The sequence below is a fragment of the Halichoerus grypus genome, chromosome 14, assembly GCF_964656455.1.
Source record: "Halichoerus grypus chromosome 14, mHalGry1.hap1.1, whole genome shotgun sequence".
NCBI lineage: Eukaryota > Metazoa > Chordata > Mammalia > Carnivora > Phocidae > Halichoerus > Halichoerus grypus.
In genome coordinates, this window is record NC_135725.1 from 41671565 (window position 1) to 41688336 (window position 16772).

General features: G+C 37.9%; 1 protein-coding gene across 3 annotated transcripts in view; it reads right to left on the reverse strand.

The window, feature by feature from the left end:
• Positions 1-766: 766 nt before the first annotated feature.
• Positions 767-16772, reverse strand: part of FREM1 (FRAS1 related extracellular matrix 1) — a 168451-nt gene continuing 152445 nt past the window's right edge. Inside the window, exons 33-37 of one of the 3 annotated variants that reach the window (XM_078061208.1) lie at positions 16441-16605; positions 16128-16256; positions 15573-15688; positions 6174-6259; positions 767-3874 (exon numbers count right to left, since the gene is read on the reverse strand). In XM_078061208.1, coding sequence (XP_077917334.1) covers positions 3675-3874; positions 6174-6259; positions 15573-15688; positions 16128-16256; positions 16441-16605 — 696 coding nt within the window. In that variant the 3' untranslated portion in view covers positions 767-3674. Of the gene's footprint in view, positions 3875-6173; positions 6260-15572; positions 15689-16007; positions 16257-16440; positions 16606-16772 lie in introns of those variants that run through there. The other 2 variants (XM_078061203.1, XR_013443592.1) reach the window with 2 other exon arrangements.

Genomic DNA, 16772 nt, shown 5'->3' on the forward strand with positions numbered 1-16772 from the left:
TTGAAGAGATTCAGCCTACAATTTGGAGGTCTCTGATTCTACGGCTAATCTCTTCCCACTTTACCTTCTGAAGACTTCCGTGTCCTCTGTTCTACAATAAGGACATCAGGTGAGATGATATCATTGTTCTTTTTTTTTATTCCTGTTACTCCAGGGATCCCAAAGACACAGAGACACCTACTGCTTGTCTTGTTGCAAAAATCAGTCAGCTGGATTTGAAAACTTTAGTTCCTTACTTGATCTGGAGACAGGAAATTTGGGACAGCTGCTATCCGTAACATTTTGACTTGATCATAAACACAGGAAGTAATACCAGTTTATTAATCAGGAGAGAAATAAAACAGCCTGAGCTGTTTGTATTGGGGTGTTTCCCTTCGACTCTGAAAAGGAATAATGTAATCAATGATTTCCACTGTGACTTCCTCCCTGATAAAGAGTTTCACACTAAAAAAAAAAAAAAACTATTAGAAATTTGCATGTATACACTATGCTTTTATACTTTTATTTTCATATCTTGATAACAGTAATATCTCCAGTCTCTAGAACAGGTGAGGGGCTGGCACTCGATATTCAATAATATTCATTGAATAAATGGTAGATGGATTGATGGCTGGGTGGCTGGGTAGATGGATGAAAGCCGTGTAGCTAAAGGTTGATTTAAACAGCAAGGATAAAAAAAAGACATGTTGAGTTTCCCTTTCCATCCCTTCTTCCAATGGCTAGAATAAATATAAAATGTGAAAAGCTAAAGCAACAGTTCAGAAGTAGAAATAAGTTTATTTTATTAATTTTGATACAATGCTAGAGATAGGACATTTAATAGGCTGCTTTGTTGCAAAAATTAATCAGCACCAGTTCCTGGTTTGAGTTATACAAGCCATAGTGTTAATGAAAATATGTGCATGTTATTTTTGGCTGTATTAAAAATAAACAAAAACAGAAACATAAATCGATGTCACCTGGTTCATTTTTACCACTCCTTGGAAGGAGATGAAATAATTATCATATGATTTTAAGTTTATGTTCAGCAAAATATATGCTATATACATATGTATGTTTTGGTTAAAGAGCAAAAATCACAGGATTCTGAAAAGCTACACGCTACTTAGCTGGGTTGATGCCCTTGGGTAGAGGGGGCTTTTCCTGAATTGGTATTCAAACCTGGGGAGAAGAGCTGGGTAGCATTTAGGTCCTTCTTTCTGATGCTCTCCTTCTTAGCTACCATCTGTCCCATCTCTCCCTGCTCAACCGTTCTCTCCTCTTTCCTATAATCACCCATTCCTTATTCTACCATTATTCCATTTCCTTCCTTCCTGCTCCCACCAGAATCTGACAGGTGACAGTGACCAATCTAGATGGAGAGAACCATGACCATCATTTACTTTTTTTTTTTTAAGATTTTATTTTTAAGTAATCTCTACATCCAACATGAATCTCTACACCCAACATGATTCTTGAACTCACAACCCTGAGATCCACCAACTGAGCCAGCCAGGTGCCCCTGTCTCTCTCTCTCTTTTTTTTTTTTTATGACAATCATTTCCTTTTTTTCCCCCTGAGTCAAAGCGCAATCATGAGAATGAAATAAAGGTCATGATAAATATTGCCCAGCCCCCCCCCCCACTTCTCTGAATTTTTGTTTGTATCTTCATTCAATTACTTGCATTTTACAACCTGATTGATGCTTTCATGATCAGGAACATTTAAAAATATTATTCTAGTATTTCTAGTTGCTACAAAAATCATAAAACATTCTCTCTTTGTGCTAGCATTTGCAATTACACTTAAACATCATTGTCATTGCAGACAAGTATAAAAATCTACCATGCTGACCAGGTTCTCTCCATAACAGCCCTGGTTCTGGATTCCCAGTTTTAAATAGTTACTATAGCTCTGGAGTTCTAGCAGGGACTGGCCCCTGAACTCTTTCTTTCTTGAGCTTGTACTTTCCCTTCTAGGATATCACTCTTTAGGTAACTAACTCTTTGCTACATTATCTGGCATCTCACCTTCCCACATGGCAGAGGCCAGTGGATCAGAAAGGGTTGGAGCTGGTATGGAGGGTGGGTTTTGCAACTTTTGGTTAAATACTAGAGAGTGTTTGTGTTGTACGAGAGACCTGGATGTTGTAATCAGTCTAGAGCCTACTTGGGATACCTAAAGTAAGGAGCCTCCCGACGCCACCATGCTTTTAAATTTAAGTAAGAGGTAGGAATGCCTAAACATTATCCGCACTTCTCTTTGTAAATATCTCATACTGAAAATCTTGATAAATGAGCAGAAATAAAACAAGCTTGTCATATTTTATATCCAGAAACGGGACTGAATTTCTTCCATTTATTTTAGTTTTACCGAATGTGTTATTCTAATAAAACCTGCACCAAAGCTTTAGTCTACTTGGTAACCCCATTTTACTCTGAAATTACTCTGAATTACTCATAGAGTAAGTTACATTTGGCACAACCATATTTTTCAGTGATTATGAAAAGAGGAAAATTCTGAGCAAATGCTTCAGAAATAAATTTCTAATTTCCTATAATTAAACCTTGATTTCAGAAGGGAGTTCCTGTAAGGCTGCAACACGCTTTGCTGGTACAAAAATGTTTCATTCAGCTGATATTATAAATTAATAAGGGACCTTTATGTTACAGAATCAGGTTAGCATGCCATTCTAGAAATATTAGAGATTTAAGGGCTCAAAGTTATATCAAAATCTGTTCTGAGAATGTAGGTATTCAAGGGCTCTGTTTTCAGCATTATTTTTCTTTGTTCATCAACATAGTTCATTGGGACACTTCTGAGGAAGCAGTATTTTTCTTCCATGTGTTAACCATCACTCACATAAACTCTATTCCAAATGTCCTTGAGAAATGTTAGTCCGTACCACATACCCAAATGAAAAGAGAGGTTCACATTACTTCAAATTTCTCATGAATCTGTAAGGCTGGGAGAAGCGTAATGATTAGCTCTGGGATGGTAAGATGCCAACATTTTTACTGGAAAAAGAGATCTGTCTCATGAGTAGGGATGGGTAGACCCCTGACGTACAGGTAGCCTCTGAGTTCTTACCTGAACTAGAGCTTTGCAAATAAGCTTCCATCTGCAAGATTCTCCCATCTAAAGCCTTCCTTTTCCACCACAGAGAATTCTCCTTTTTTATCCACAAGCCTCTTATCTCAGGTTTCACATTCGAAAGGGCTCCAAAGGGACAAAGTGACCCTTTGCTGTTCAGCTGTGATTTAATGAGCTGGTAGGGTTAGCTTTCTTCAGACTGAAGTGGTACAAACACCTGCAGGACAGATTTCAGAATGGGACAAAAACTTGAGGTCTTGGGACAAAAAAAATCCAAGGACCATGAACTTGGTATGAACTCAGATACGGAGTGGGGTCAGGGTAGGAGTAAGCACATCTTGTACCATATAATACTTCAGGCATTTGTTTTGAAAGGTACTGAGATGTAAGAATTGTATCTTCCTGAAAAAATGCTCATTGATCAATCTTCCTGGAACTATTCTTCAATGTTCCTTTTTTACTAGATAGAATCACTCATATACTATGATAAAAAAAATGTACTAAGTCAGTCATGACACCTTGTTTTGTATTGAACAATATGCACAAATCCTGTGAATAAATAGGTGAGAAATCCCAGGTGGGCACCTGGAGGCCAGTTACGTTTAGAGTTTCCTGGAGCACACGTAATTGTGAGCCTTGCCCTTCCCACAGTCCTGTGTTTGCCATTTCCCTTGTCTCTGAGCCAAAACGCAGTTCTTGCCACGCTTTAAACGTTGAGGGGGCCCTTTCCTCCAGTTGGTGAAGGTGACAGCTTCCCCGCCGATCCACTCCCAGCGGCCAGCACGCACTTGGTCATTCAAACCTAATGTGAACCAAGGAATGTGCCAATATTACATTTATGCTTGAAGATCATATCAGTCTATTGCTCTAAGCTCAGGAATCACATACAAACATGGGCCTACGTTCTAAAACACAGAACAGGACCTGGGAATCCTAAAACACAGGTAAGAACATATAGCTTTGAGGGGGCACCTGGAAGGCTCAGTCAGTTGGGCATCTGCCTTCAGCTCAGGTCATGATCCCAGGGTCCTGGGATCGAGACCCAGGTCGGGCGCCCTGCTCAGCGGGGAGTCTGCTTCTCCCTCTCCCTTTGCCCCTCCCCCCAACTCGTTCTCTCTCTCTCTGTCTCACTTTCTCTCTCAAGTAAATAAAATCTTTTAAAAAATTAAAATTTAAAAATTTAAAAAAAAACAAAAAACAAAACAATATATGGCTTTGGAGTCAGGCAGATCCAAATCCAAATCCTAGATCTACCACCTACTAGTTGAGCATCTTTGGGCAGGTTACTTAACCACTCTAAGTTTTAGTTTCCTCATCTAAGAAATGGGAATAAAAATAGTATATTGAGGGCTGTTTTAAGTATTAAATAAGATAATGCATGTCAAGTTCATGACATACATACATGTTTAGTAAACAGTAATTATTATTCACATTATTCTACAGACAGAATTCCTATCCCAGGGAAACAGGTACACTCTTGTCTATTGTTGTTCTTTCTTGATATGTAAATGTCTTGGTTTTCATATTTGAAAGTAGCTTCACTAGGTATTATTTTTAGTCTGGAATGTAAGATTTTTTTCAGCTTGCTATAATTCCAACAAAAAGCAGCTTTTCTCAACTTGCCTCTCTACTCCCACTGGCTATTTTACAATTGCACTTTAGTGTTGCAAAGCTTTTGTAATTTTTCTTAAAGAAACAATCTTCCTCCTTACTCCCCTTCATAGTAGAAACAAAGAGAATACAATGAGAAAAGAGTCTTTTATAAAAGCATGAATTGACATCTCCCAACCGGGTTTAACCGTGAAAACAGTCTTAGATGCATACCCTATATTCTCCCGTGATTCTCCCTCAATATTTTGGGGTAGAATAAAATGAACTACTCTCTCCTTCTGGATTGTTTCCTTGCATTATTGATCAGGAGGAGATGTTATGCCTAAGCACTCTGTGGGAATAGAGCCTTGAATCAGTCATTATGGAAGCAGAGAAAACGTCTCCTCCGGCTTTAACTTAATACTCTCAGAAAATTTCAGAATTTAGAGATGTACTAAGTATTACAGAGATTTTGAGAAGCCAAGATTGGCTTTACTATTGTTCCCTGAAATCCAATACCTTCTAGGACAGATGGTGAAAATACTCACTTTGATGTGCCCTTAGAATTCTACTCCTAAAAATAGAATTTTTATCTCTGAAGAGATTGTGGTATTGTTAAAATTGAAGATATTAAAACTTCAGAAAACAAGGGATAAAATTAAGATCCACCTACAATTGTCAATAGGGGTAAACATTTCTAACTCTTTGGCATATTTCTTTATATATGTATATATCACATGCACATATGTATATATATATCACATATATAAATATTTTATTCTAAATTATTTTATGCTTCGTATGGCTCTGGACTCTGCTTTTTTACTTAGCACCCTGTCACAAATACGTTACATATTTTGTATATAATATGCCTCCAACATATATTTCTTGGATGAAATCATAAACATTAAGCACTTTGTCTTGTCTTTAATATTCATTGCCTTACAAAAGCATTGAATATTAAATATTCCTTCATATGGCTATACCATAATTTAATTATCCCCTATTTACAGCTATTTCTAATTTTTTTATTTTTAGAAATAGCATTTGTTGAATTCTCTTACCTATAAACCAAACCACATCCCTTACTATTTCTTTGAGATGCATGTCTATAATCAAAGCATTGTGTCATTAAGATGAGTTTTATTTTTTTAAAGATTTTATTTATTGGAGAGAGAGAGAAAGAGAGAGAATGAGCAGGAGAGGGGCAGAGGGAGAGGAGAAGCAGGTTTCCCGCCGAGCAGGGAGCCTGATGCGGGACTCAATCTCAGAACCCCGGGATCAGGACCTGAGCCCAAGGCAGACACCCAACCGACTAAGCCACCAGGCACCCCAAGTTGAGGTTTAAAAGACACACTGTCCACCCGGGCACCCCCTCCAAAAAAGAAAAAATAGATTGTCCAGCCATCTAATTGTTGCTTGTTACTGTGAGCCACAATTATCTGGCCCGGGGGAGGGCGATGCCCTCTTGATGTTCTCGCCTCCCTCCTCAGTACAGCGCAAACACTTGCCTATCCAGAACGGTTTCCCTCCACTGATGTCCCAGAGCCATCGCATGTGCCGTCTAGAGAGAACTGTTACGAGGCTGCCCAGGTGACTACAAGGAGACAAACAAAAAGGACAGCGTCAGTGACAAGGAGCCCAATGTTCCTGTTGATATGAAATTCATAACAGAAGTCAAATCAGTTTAAAATAGAAAAAAAAAAGCGTATATATAGAAAGAACTTTGCAGGATTTGAATACTCTGTTTTTTTACTTTAATGACTATCTGTAAGGTGGGATTGGTGACCGCAAAGAAAGTGAGATATTTTTTTTTATACTATCTGAGCTTTAAAGCACAAGTCCAATAGGTTTTAAACATCTTTTTAGAAAAATCAGCAACTACCTACTTATAAAAATTCATGCCAAAATACTACTCCTCTTGCAGGGAGTCTATCTCTAAATGGGCATAAATTTGACAAATATCCAATTAATTTGACCAGTAAGGTAACCCAAACTATTCAGATAAAATTACTTGAGGCCTACATTTTACGCTTGGTGTATTTAATCAAATACCCCAATAACTGTGACCCTTTGGTCATACTCAGTGAAATGAGCATGGTCTCACTGTCAAAACTTCATAGGTGGTGTAGAAGTTAAAGCATGGGTTCTTATAAACATATATAAATATCCCCCCCCAAATAGAATTGTTTTTATGTTTAAGGTGTACAGCGTAATGCTTTGACTTACCTATACTGTGAAATGATTACCATAAGTTTACTTAGCATCCATCATTTCATTTAGATATCAAAAGAAAAAAAAAAAGAAAGAAAAACAATTGTTTTCCTTGTGATGAGAACTCTTGGGATTTACTCTCTCAATAACTTTCAAATATACCATAGAGCTGTGTTAGCTACACTCATCATGCTATACATCACATCCCAGTAACCAAAAGTTTGTACCTTTTGACCACTTCATCCAATTATCCCACCCCATATCCTTGGCCTCTGCTAATCACATCTGATCTTTTTTTCCATGAGTTTGTTTTTTTTTGTTTTAAGACTACATATAAGTGAGATCATATAGTATTTGTCTTTCTCTATCTGGTTTATTTCACTTAGTGTAAACTTCAATGAGTATTATGTTGTTAAAATGGCAGGAATTCCTTCTTTTTTATGGCTGAATAATATTCCTCCGAGCATACATGTGGCGTGTATCACAACTTTTTTATTCATTCATCTGTCGATGGACACTTGGATTATTTCCCTGTCTTGGCTACTATAAATAATAAACATGCTATAAACAAGGCGGTGCAGATAGCCCTTCAACATACTGTTTTGATTTCCTTCAGATATACTCCCAGAGTGGAATTGTTGGATCATATGGTAGTTCTATTTTTAATATTTTGAGAATCCTCCAAACTGTTTTCCATAATGGCTGCACCAATTTGCAATCCCATCACTGTAACACAAGGAATTCCGTTTCTCCACATCCTCACCAGCAATTGTTATCTCTCATCCTTTTGATGATAGATATTATAACAGGCATGAGAATTATTCATGAATTATTCTTGCAGCTAGCTAAATTATTCCTATAAGCAATATTTGGTTGTTTCTAATTCCCCAGTGGTGCCCATTAAAAGCTCTTTAAAAATGCTTTAAGTAAAAAGCTAATGATTATTTTTCTTCTTCTTCTTTTTTTAATACAGAAAGTTTCAAACAAGAAATGAAGTCACCATGATCTTGCCTGGTTAATATCCATTGGCATTTTATTCATTTTGCGTATGTCTTTCCAAACTTCCAATCCATTTCTCTGCTTTTCCAGATCACATATGCAGAACATAATCTATCCATTTCTTCATGACTTTTTCCCCACTAAAACCAGTATTTTATTGTTCTATCATGCAGTGGTGACTTCTAGGACTTCTGAGATACGTAAGTCTCTTCACCCCTTCTCTGAATGTCCTCAGGCTGCTGGATTTGGGTTTTGTGACTTGGCTCTGACCTCATTATTTACTGTCATCTCCTGTCTGACAGTCACAGAGGATACGAGAGCCCAACTTCTTCCCTCCTTCTCACATCCAATATGGTAATTCTAACGTGCTGAGGGTTTAGAACTCAGAATACCAAATGCGTGGTATATGTAGGCCGAGGGAAGGCTCGAGGGGCTGCCTCAGTAAAGATGGTGCACTGAACAGAGCAAAGGAGATCTGAGTTCTCTTCCTGCTCTGCCCCTAATTCCCTAACGGCTGTAACTGCAGCCTCACCTTCATCATTAGAAGTAACAGGGCTTATTCAAGGATATTTAACATCTCCTCCCGCTTTAAGATTCTTGAAAATATTGTGAAAACAGACTTTGTAAAATCCATTTTAGCTGGTCAAATACAAGTTTGATTTCTTTTTTTCTCTCTCCAAGAAGCAAAAAGTCCCAAAAAAAGCAAGATGGGAAGATAGCTGTGTTTAGGATACGTAACATGTTAAACCATAATTATTTGTAAAAGACACATTTAGGCACTGGTATGTTGATTATTTTACAAAAATATTCCTTTTCCTTTATGCCCATATACACACCAAATAGTGTGAACATTATCTATATAGATGTGTATAGAGAGGGATATAAAAATAAAATATAGAAACATATACATATAAAAATCTTTGGGCAGCTCTGAAATTTGAAGGCATTCAAAGTGTAGTAATAAAAACAGAAACTTTAATTTTTCTAGTTAAAGAAATAAACATCTACTTCTTTGAAATGTTTTGATTAAGTATAGATGTATTTCAGAGTAACTCTTTAAGGCCAGGCCAGCAGGGGTTCCAGACACTCCTGTGGGAAAACAAAATGGTTTTATAGATAATGATTTATAATAATAGAATTACCAAATGTACAATGACGGCCTAAGGAAATGAGCAGATGAGATTACAATATGTAAATTCAAGAAATACCTAATCTAGGAGTCTAGCTCCTCTGGGTTGGAAAAATAATAAAACACCAATGGAGAGGAAAGGAGATTGGAGATAAAGATTGAGTTGAGTTAGCAATCTGATTAGGGACAAGGAGAAAAGCAAAATTTGCTGTTCTTGAAACATGGGTGCTGCAAATGACCCTCTGTAAAGGATCTTCAGGGAAGAGAGCCCCAGGAAACACAGCTCAGAACTGAATAATGATCCCTGATACCAAATCAAAAACATACTAATATTAATATTAATTCTAATTAGAAAATCTAAGATCATCTCCTAAAATTAATTCATGAGAAGGTAAATATCCAGGTTGTGAAATGGTGAAACTATAAATTTTATATCACAGCAGGAATGGATAATTCCCAGAAGAATACATATTTTTCTTCCTTTTATATATGTATATATAAAAGGAATACATATTTTTCTTCCTTTTATATATGTATATATAAAAGGAATACATATTTTTCTTCCTTTTATATATATATATATTTAAATTAAGTTTTTTATTTTAATTCCAGTATTGTTAACATAACAGAGTTATATTAGATTCAGGTGTATGATATAGTGAAGAATACCTGTTTTGCAAGACAAAGAGGGTGGAGAAGAAGAAAACACAATAAACCTGAAAGGTAATGGGTCCAGGAAGGCAGGGAGGCCCATCTGATGGTAAAAACATGTTTAATGGTAGAGGAGGTATTAGGGTTCAGAGAAAAATTATATGGAAGAGGTGGCCCTGCTGCCCAAAAATACTTCTTTTAGAATAACTGAACCAAAGGAACATGGAGATATTTTCTTTTTCCTTTTAGTTTGCTTTTAACTTGCTGCTAGTCATTTTTTGAAATGTCTGTAGCTAGTATTAACCGTTCTTGGGGTAATCATTCTCGTCCTTTCGAAATACAATGCATATTGAAGTATCACACAAATACAATCAGATCAAATATTCATTTTCATTTTTTCAAATAAAATTTGAAAATTAAAAGCTTTTTATGATATTTTAAAAATCTCAGACCATATATATTTCCTTTACCTCTCTTACACATTCTAGAATACCATCAGAAATGGTATTTGATAGATGTTCTAAGTTCTGGACCAATCTGGTAAACAGATAATGTGTAATTTGAAAGAGTTTTATTACTGATAGATACATAATTAGTCTCTTTCTAAAATATGATGGAAAAACTCCAATTGTCCCTAAAAACATTTTTTTGTTCTAAAAGTTTTCTCAGTTTTATATCTCAAAAGAAATCACAGTTCTAGAGCTTAAAATAATTCCCTGAGATGAGTTTACCAAAATAACTTTAAAATAATATGAATAAATTACTCTGAACCTGCTTATCATACCACGTTTGATCTACTAGATATGATCTTTAATACCCTTGAATTAATAGGGGAGATGGAAATTTTCCATCACTGCTATAATAGATTTTATAATAGTTGTTATAGCACAAAATACCCTTCTATTTGTACTTATGTTCTCATATGTGCAATCAACAAATACAGCTTGTAACTCACATTATTTACATTTAGGTCCAGAGACATCAACTTAATGAAAGCTAAATGCTGCCATTTAAATTTAGTGACTTTCACATTCTTTTTTTTTTTTTTTAAGATTTATTTATTTACTTTTAGAGAGAGCAGGAGAGGGGCAGAGGGAGGAGAATCTCAAGGAGACTCCCCACTGAGCGACAGCCTGATGCTGTTGGCCCCATCTCATGACCTTGAGATCGCGACCCTGAAATCACGACCTAAGCTGAAACCAAGAGTCCAATGCTCAACCAACTGAGCCACCCAGGCACCCCACTGACTTTCACATTCTCAATAGAGCTTTGTGAGAAGCAGATGTGGGAAAGAATTGTCAGGACTGTATGACACCTTACTGATGTAAAATGAAGGGTTTAAAGACTTGACATAGGGGCGCCTGGGTGGCTCAGTCAGTTAAGCGTCTGCCTTTGGCTCAGGTCATGATCCCAGGGTCCTGGGATCAAGCCCCATGTAGAGCTCCCTGCTCAATGGGGAGCCTGCTTCTCCTTCTCCCCCTGCTCATGCTCTCTCTCACTCACCCTCTCTCTCAAGTAAATAACAAAAATCTTTAATAAAGACTTGCCATATAGGACAGATGTATCTGGAGAAAGATGGTGTCAATTTCTCTGCAGCTCATTGATGAATGAAGAATGACTTAGTTATTGAGCTGTGAAGCCAACACTGGGGGATAATACTTTAAGATGCAGTCTGGTCTAGACATTTCCAGTAGAGTAACTGCCCAAATATTTGTTGAATGAATGAATTTATAAACTGAGAACCTGACTGTACCTTAAGTTTGCTCTGAAAGATTATTTTGATTCCAATCCAAAAGAAATTAGGGTCCATAATTTAATAAAAATCGTAGTATGTCTTTGCTGTGAAAGATACAAAATACTAATACATAGTTTTGAAACCTACTTTAGGTTAGTTCAACACAAAGTTAACATAGGTGTGCTTGTCAATTCACCTGAGACAAGACAGCCCCGATCCTTATGGAGCTATTTGGAGAGTATAATAGAAATGAAGTCCACAAGCGAGTGATTTTGCTTCCCCAAATCCCTTTTGTTTTATCTGTAGAATGTAGATAATAATACGTGCTTCCCTCACAGAAGGATGATGGGAGGATCCAACAAGCTAGTATAGGGGAAAGAATTCTGTAAACTATACAGTGTAACATAAAAGGAAGTCGTTATTGGCAAGGAGGCGTGTAGAACTAGGTCAGCCTACTGTAAATGATCAGGGTGTAAACGTGCTTAAACCCAAGTTGCAGACGAGATCTTAGGTCAAATGCACGAGGAAGTAGCTAGACTTTTAAATAAATTTGGGCCTCAAGTTTATTATTGGGACAAGGGAACTGTATCATATTCATAGATTTATGACAAGATTAATAGAGGCATAACTAGTCTTCCTACTCTTTGTACTCACCATTAAAACCCAGCTGCAATTAGATGGATCAATAAAATAAAAAATATATTGGGGGACTAATGTAGGTTGGTCACCATGAAGTTATCAATATTATTACAAATTGCCATGATTTCAAAAAAATGAATTTTGACACCAAAAAGCAAGATTATAGTATCAGAGTAAAGAACAGTCCTTCTAAGAAAAGATACTTGGTGGGCACCTGGGTGGCTCAGTCATTAAGCGTCTGCCTTCGGCTCAGGTTATGATCCCAGGGTCCTGGGATCGAGTCCCACATCGGGCTCCCTGCTCAGCAGGAAGCCTGCTTCTCCCTCTCCCACTCCCCCTGCTTGTGTTCCCTCTCTTGCTGGGTCTCTCTCTGTCAAATAAATAAATAAAATCTTAAAAAAAAAAAAAAAAAAAGAAAAGATACTTGGTGACCTGATGCCAACATTGATGAAGGGATGGAAAGATATCGCTCAATACACCATGTCTTTACTTTTCTCATAACATGAAGAACTGGTTAGAGCTTCATTATAGGCCGGCAGAGTTACCTGAACTGTCATTTGAGGACCGCTGGAAGATGAACAATAAGGCCGCCTTCAAACTTAAGGTTTGGATTAATGTCGCTCTGTTCACCTATATTTTACCAACAAATCCCAGCAGCAATTTGACCTGGTAACCCCGGCTATAGTATAACTGCGCTTCTGTACGCCCCCTCATTTTTGTCAGTATAGACACCATACCCTCCTCTTCGTAACATGCTGCAGTCTTCTCCTGGCTAAATCAGAGAGCTTTTATTCCACACCAGAACTCTTTCCTCAAGAAGGAAAAAAGACCTATACCACTCGCCCCACCTGAGCTATCAATGCATTAAGACAAACGTTAAATAAAGTAGGATACCCAGTTACTTGGGTGGAAGAATGTCTTCATTGTCCCTTAACATACAGCAATATGGGAATGTATGTATTTAAACAATAATTATTTTTAAAATTAAAAAAATAGTTTAACTTACTTCATAGCACCCACTCATCAACAAAAACCTGAAAGCCACTGATTAACCTCTATAGTACTCATACTTAAGACATGAAATACATCAGTGAAAAAAGGGTGGATACTTTGACCAATTTTTAAAAAGACTTAAAATATATTTTTTTAAAGATTTTATTTGTTCATTTGAGAGAGGGAGCAAATGAGCACAAGCCTGGGGTGGGGGGACAAAGGGAGAGGGAGAAGGAGGCTCCCCACTGAGCATGGGGCTCAATCCCAGGACCCTGGGATCATGACCCGAGCTGAAGGCAGACGCTTAACCACCCAAGCGCCACCCAAGCGCCACAGACTTTTAAAATATTTTATTAACTCTTTAAAAATCTAGTTATGGGGTGCCTGGGTGGCACAGTCAGTTGAGTGTCTAGCTCTTGGTTGTGGCTCAGCTGGTGATCTCGAGATTGTGGGATCAAGATTCTCCCTCCCTCTCCCTCTGCTCCTCCCCACCCTGCCCTCTCTCTCTCTAAATAAATCTTAAAAAAAAAAAATCCAGTTATAATTTACATACAGTAAAATGCATAAATTTTAAGTATTCAATTCAATGAACTTTCACAATTGTATATATATCCATGTAACAACCACCCAGAGCAATACGTAGAACATCTCCATCACTCTAGAATCTTACCTCATGCTACTTTTTAGTCACCCTTCAATCCCTGCCAGGGATGACTTTTTTTTTTTTCCTCATTTGTAACACCAACTAATAAATTAGTTTTTCCTATTCATATAAATGAAATCATATAATATGCACTCTTTTATGTTGGGTTGCTTCCTCTCTACATGTTTTTGAGATTTATTCACATTGTTGGAGGTTTTAGTAGTTCATTCCATTTTATCATTCGTAAAATAATTTATCGGAAAAAATATTTATCTATTTCCTTGTCGATAGAGAAAATATAAAGAACCCTTATAAATCAACAACAAAAAGGCAAATTACCTAAACTATTATTATTTTTTTAAGATTTTATTTATTTATTTGAGAGTGAGTGACAGAGAGAGAGAGAACAAGCAGGGGGAGGGAGAGGGAGAAGCAGGCTTCCCGCTGAGCAGGGAGCCTGACACAGGGCTCGATCCCAGGACCCTGAAATCATGACCCGAGCTGAAGGCAGACTCTTAACTGCTTAATCGACTAGCCACTCAGATGCCCCATACCCAAACTATTATTATTATAAAAAAAAAATAAAGGTGCTTTGAAATTCTTGTGAATGTCTTTTTAGCATATATTTTTTTAAGTTTTATTTATTTAAGTAATCTCTACACCCAACGTGGGGCTCGAACTCGTGACCCCGAGATCAAGACTCATATACTCCTCTAACTGAGCCAGACAGGCACCCCTTTAGCATAAAATTATATCTCTTTCAGGTAAATACCTAGGAGTAGAGATGTTAGGTCACAGGGTAAATGTACGTAACTTTATAAAAAACTGCCAGACAACTCTACAAAGCGGTTATACCATTTTACACTTCCACCAGCATATATGAGAACTCCATTTGGTATTGTCAGTCTTCGTGATTTTATAGTGGGTGTGAAGTGATATTTCACTGTGGTTTTTATTTGCACTTCCCAGATGTCTAACGGTGGTGCATCTTTTCATGCACTTATTAATTATATATCTTTTCTTGGGAAGTCTCCAAGTCATTTGCTATTTTTTTTTTTTAATCAGGTTGTCTTTTTGTTACAGATTCACAGGAATTGCTTGTATTTTCTGGATTTGAGACCTAGATCAGATGGACAATTGGAGATGAGCTTTGCCAAATGTGGTTCGCCCTTTCACTTTCTTAGCAGTGTTTTTAGATGAGCATAACTTTTTTGAATTTGATGAAGTGCAAGATCTGACTGCTATTCACCAGGGACTTCTCTAGTCTCCATTTCCAGCCATGGGGCAGATTAGTCTAATTGCATTGTTCTGGATAATATCCAGGTGGGCAAAAAGGGGGGGTGGTGGTCAGGGATAGGTACATATGCATTTTTAAAGTCCTTCTGGGCTAGGTAAATTCTGTTGTCATGATTTGACCACAAGCCATCCTTCACTAAGTGTTCCATTACCCACCGACCCTTTGTCCAACTTGTCTGGTTCCATAATCATCACTGTCCCTGACGTTGTCGTAGGTCTGATACTATAATACCTTTCATTGCTATGTATTTTCAAATTACTGGGCAGGAATCCCTACTTAATTAAAAAAAAAAAAAAAAAAAAAAGATAGAACCTGCAAGGCTGCTGACTCAGAAAAGCTCCTCTGACTTTCTCCAAAAGACCGAGAGAAACTAAAACGTAGAATTTCGCCAGCGGCACAGTCTTCACATAGAGAGATACGTCAAAATACATTATCAAGGTAATCTCAAATCCATTCTGAACTACAGAGCTCTCCTGGGCTTCCTAAAACAAAACCAAGTAGATATTAAACAGTCAAGGCTCCAGTGAAGGCAGCGACCTCGCCGTTGCATGAGAAAAGAGAGAAACAGTACGAAAGAAAACATTACTTAAAGTGAAAAAGGGTTTCTTACTGTTCCTTGCAAGCTCGGGCAGCTGTGTTCCAGGAGGCTTTCTGCTCTGTGATCAGGGAGTGGCAGTAGCCTGAGTGATGGTGCCAACCAGCTGGGCAGGATTTACCTTCCACCTCCTGAAATACAGTTGTCCATGTTCACATCAGAATGGTCTTTACCACCTAGAGTCTGCTCTCAGCATCAAGAGTTCCGTGAGTCCCCTAACTTGACTAGAGTAGTTCTGTCACCAGAAAGGACGTCAGCCCTTATCCCAATTCTCCACCTTGAGGAACGTGATGGCTTTGGACAGAAAACACTACTGAAGTCAGCACTGTTTCAATTGTACACTTTTGACATTCTAATGATTAAACAAAATGAGTAAACACCTTCTTAAATTTTATCGATTAACAAACGTGTTTTGTGATTTGTGAAACACCCCTTGGGCCATCTCTTCACCTTCAAAGTAGAAGGAGGGCAGGTGGATGTAGCAAGAGCTGTCAGATCATTTCCTGTCTATCAGCATATCACAGAGCATAGAGCAAGCAGAGATCCTTCGCAGCTCATCCCGTGTCCCACCTCGCTTTGGGGGCTCCAAGCTTTCCACGTAACCCCATCACACTTGTACAGCTTTCGGAGGCTTTCTTGGAAGTGGAAAAGTCCCTTTAATTCCAGTGTGCAGTTCTTTGGAAATGAGGGCAGTGGGTCCTATGGGAAGGAGAGGTAACGTAGATTTGACTTAACGTAATCTGATCGCACATTCACCCCCTTCAGGTCTTCGTTTGTTAGGTAGCGTTTGTGTTGGGCAAACGATCCCCAAGCCTGAAGGCTGTTTTATAGCCCAGCAAACAGCTTGTTGTAAGATGAATAGGAAGTAAAAAGATTTCCCTACCTGTCTGGGGAAGTGTGAGTCAGTTGTGGATTCTACCTTATCTGCCTGAGGCAGCTCTGCCTCTCTGCTTGTCTTTGGTAACTGACGAATAATGGATACTTTGGCCTTCCGTTGGTGAGATGGAGAGCCGTCCTCCTCCAGCGTCAGGGAAACCATTCCGTGATACTGGAGGAAACCAGAAAACAACAATAAAGAGAAAGCAAACACCCAGACAGCAAACAAAAAGGTTTGCTGGAAAAATGAGCAATTCAAAAGTTGGGTTAAAGCAAAAAGGTAAAAGGTGTTTTTTTTTTTTTTTCTGACCACCAAGCCTCAAAAACAAATGTCAAAAC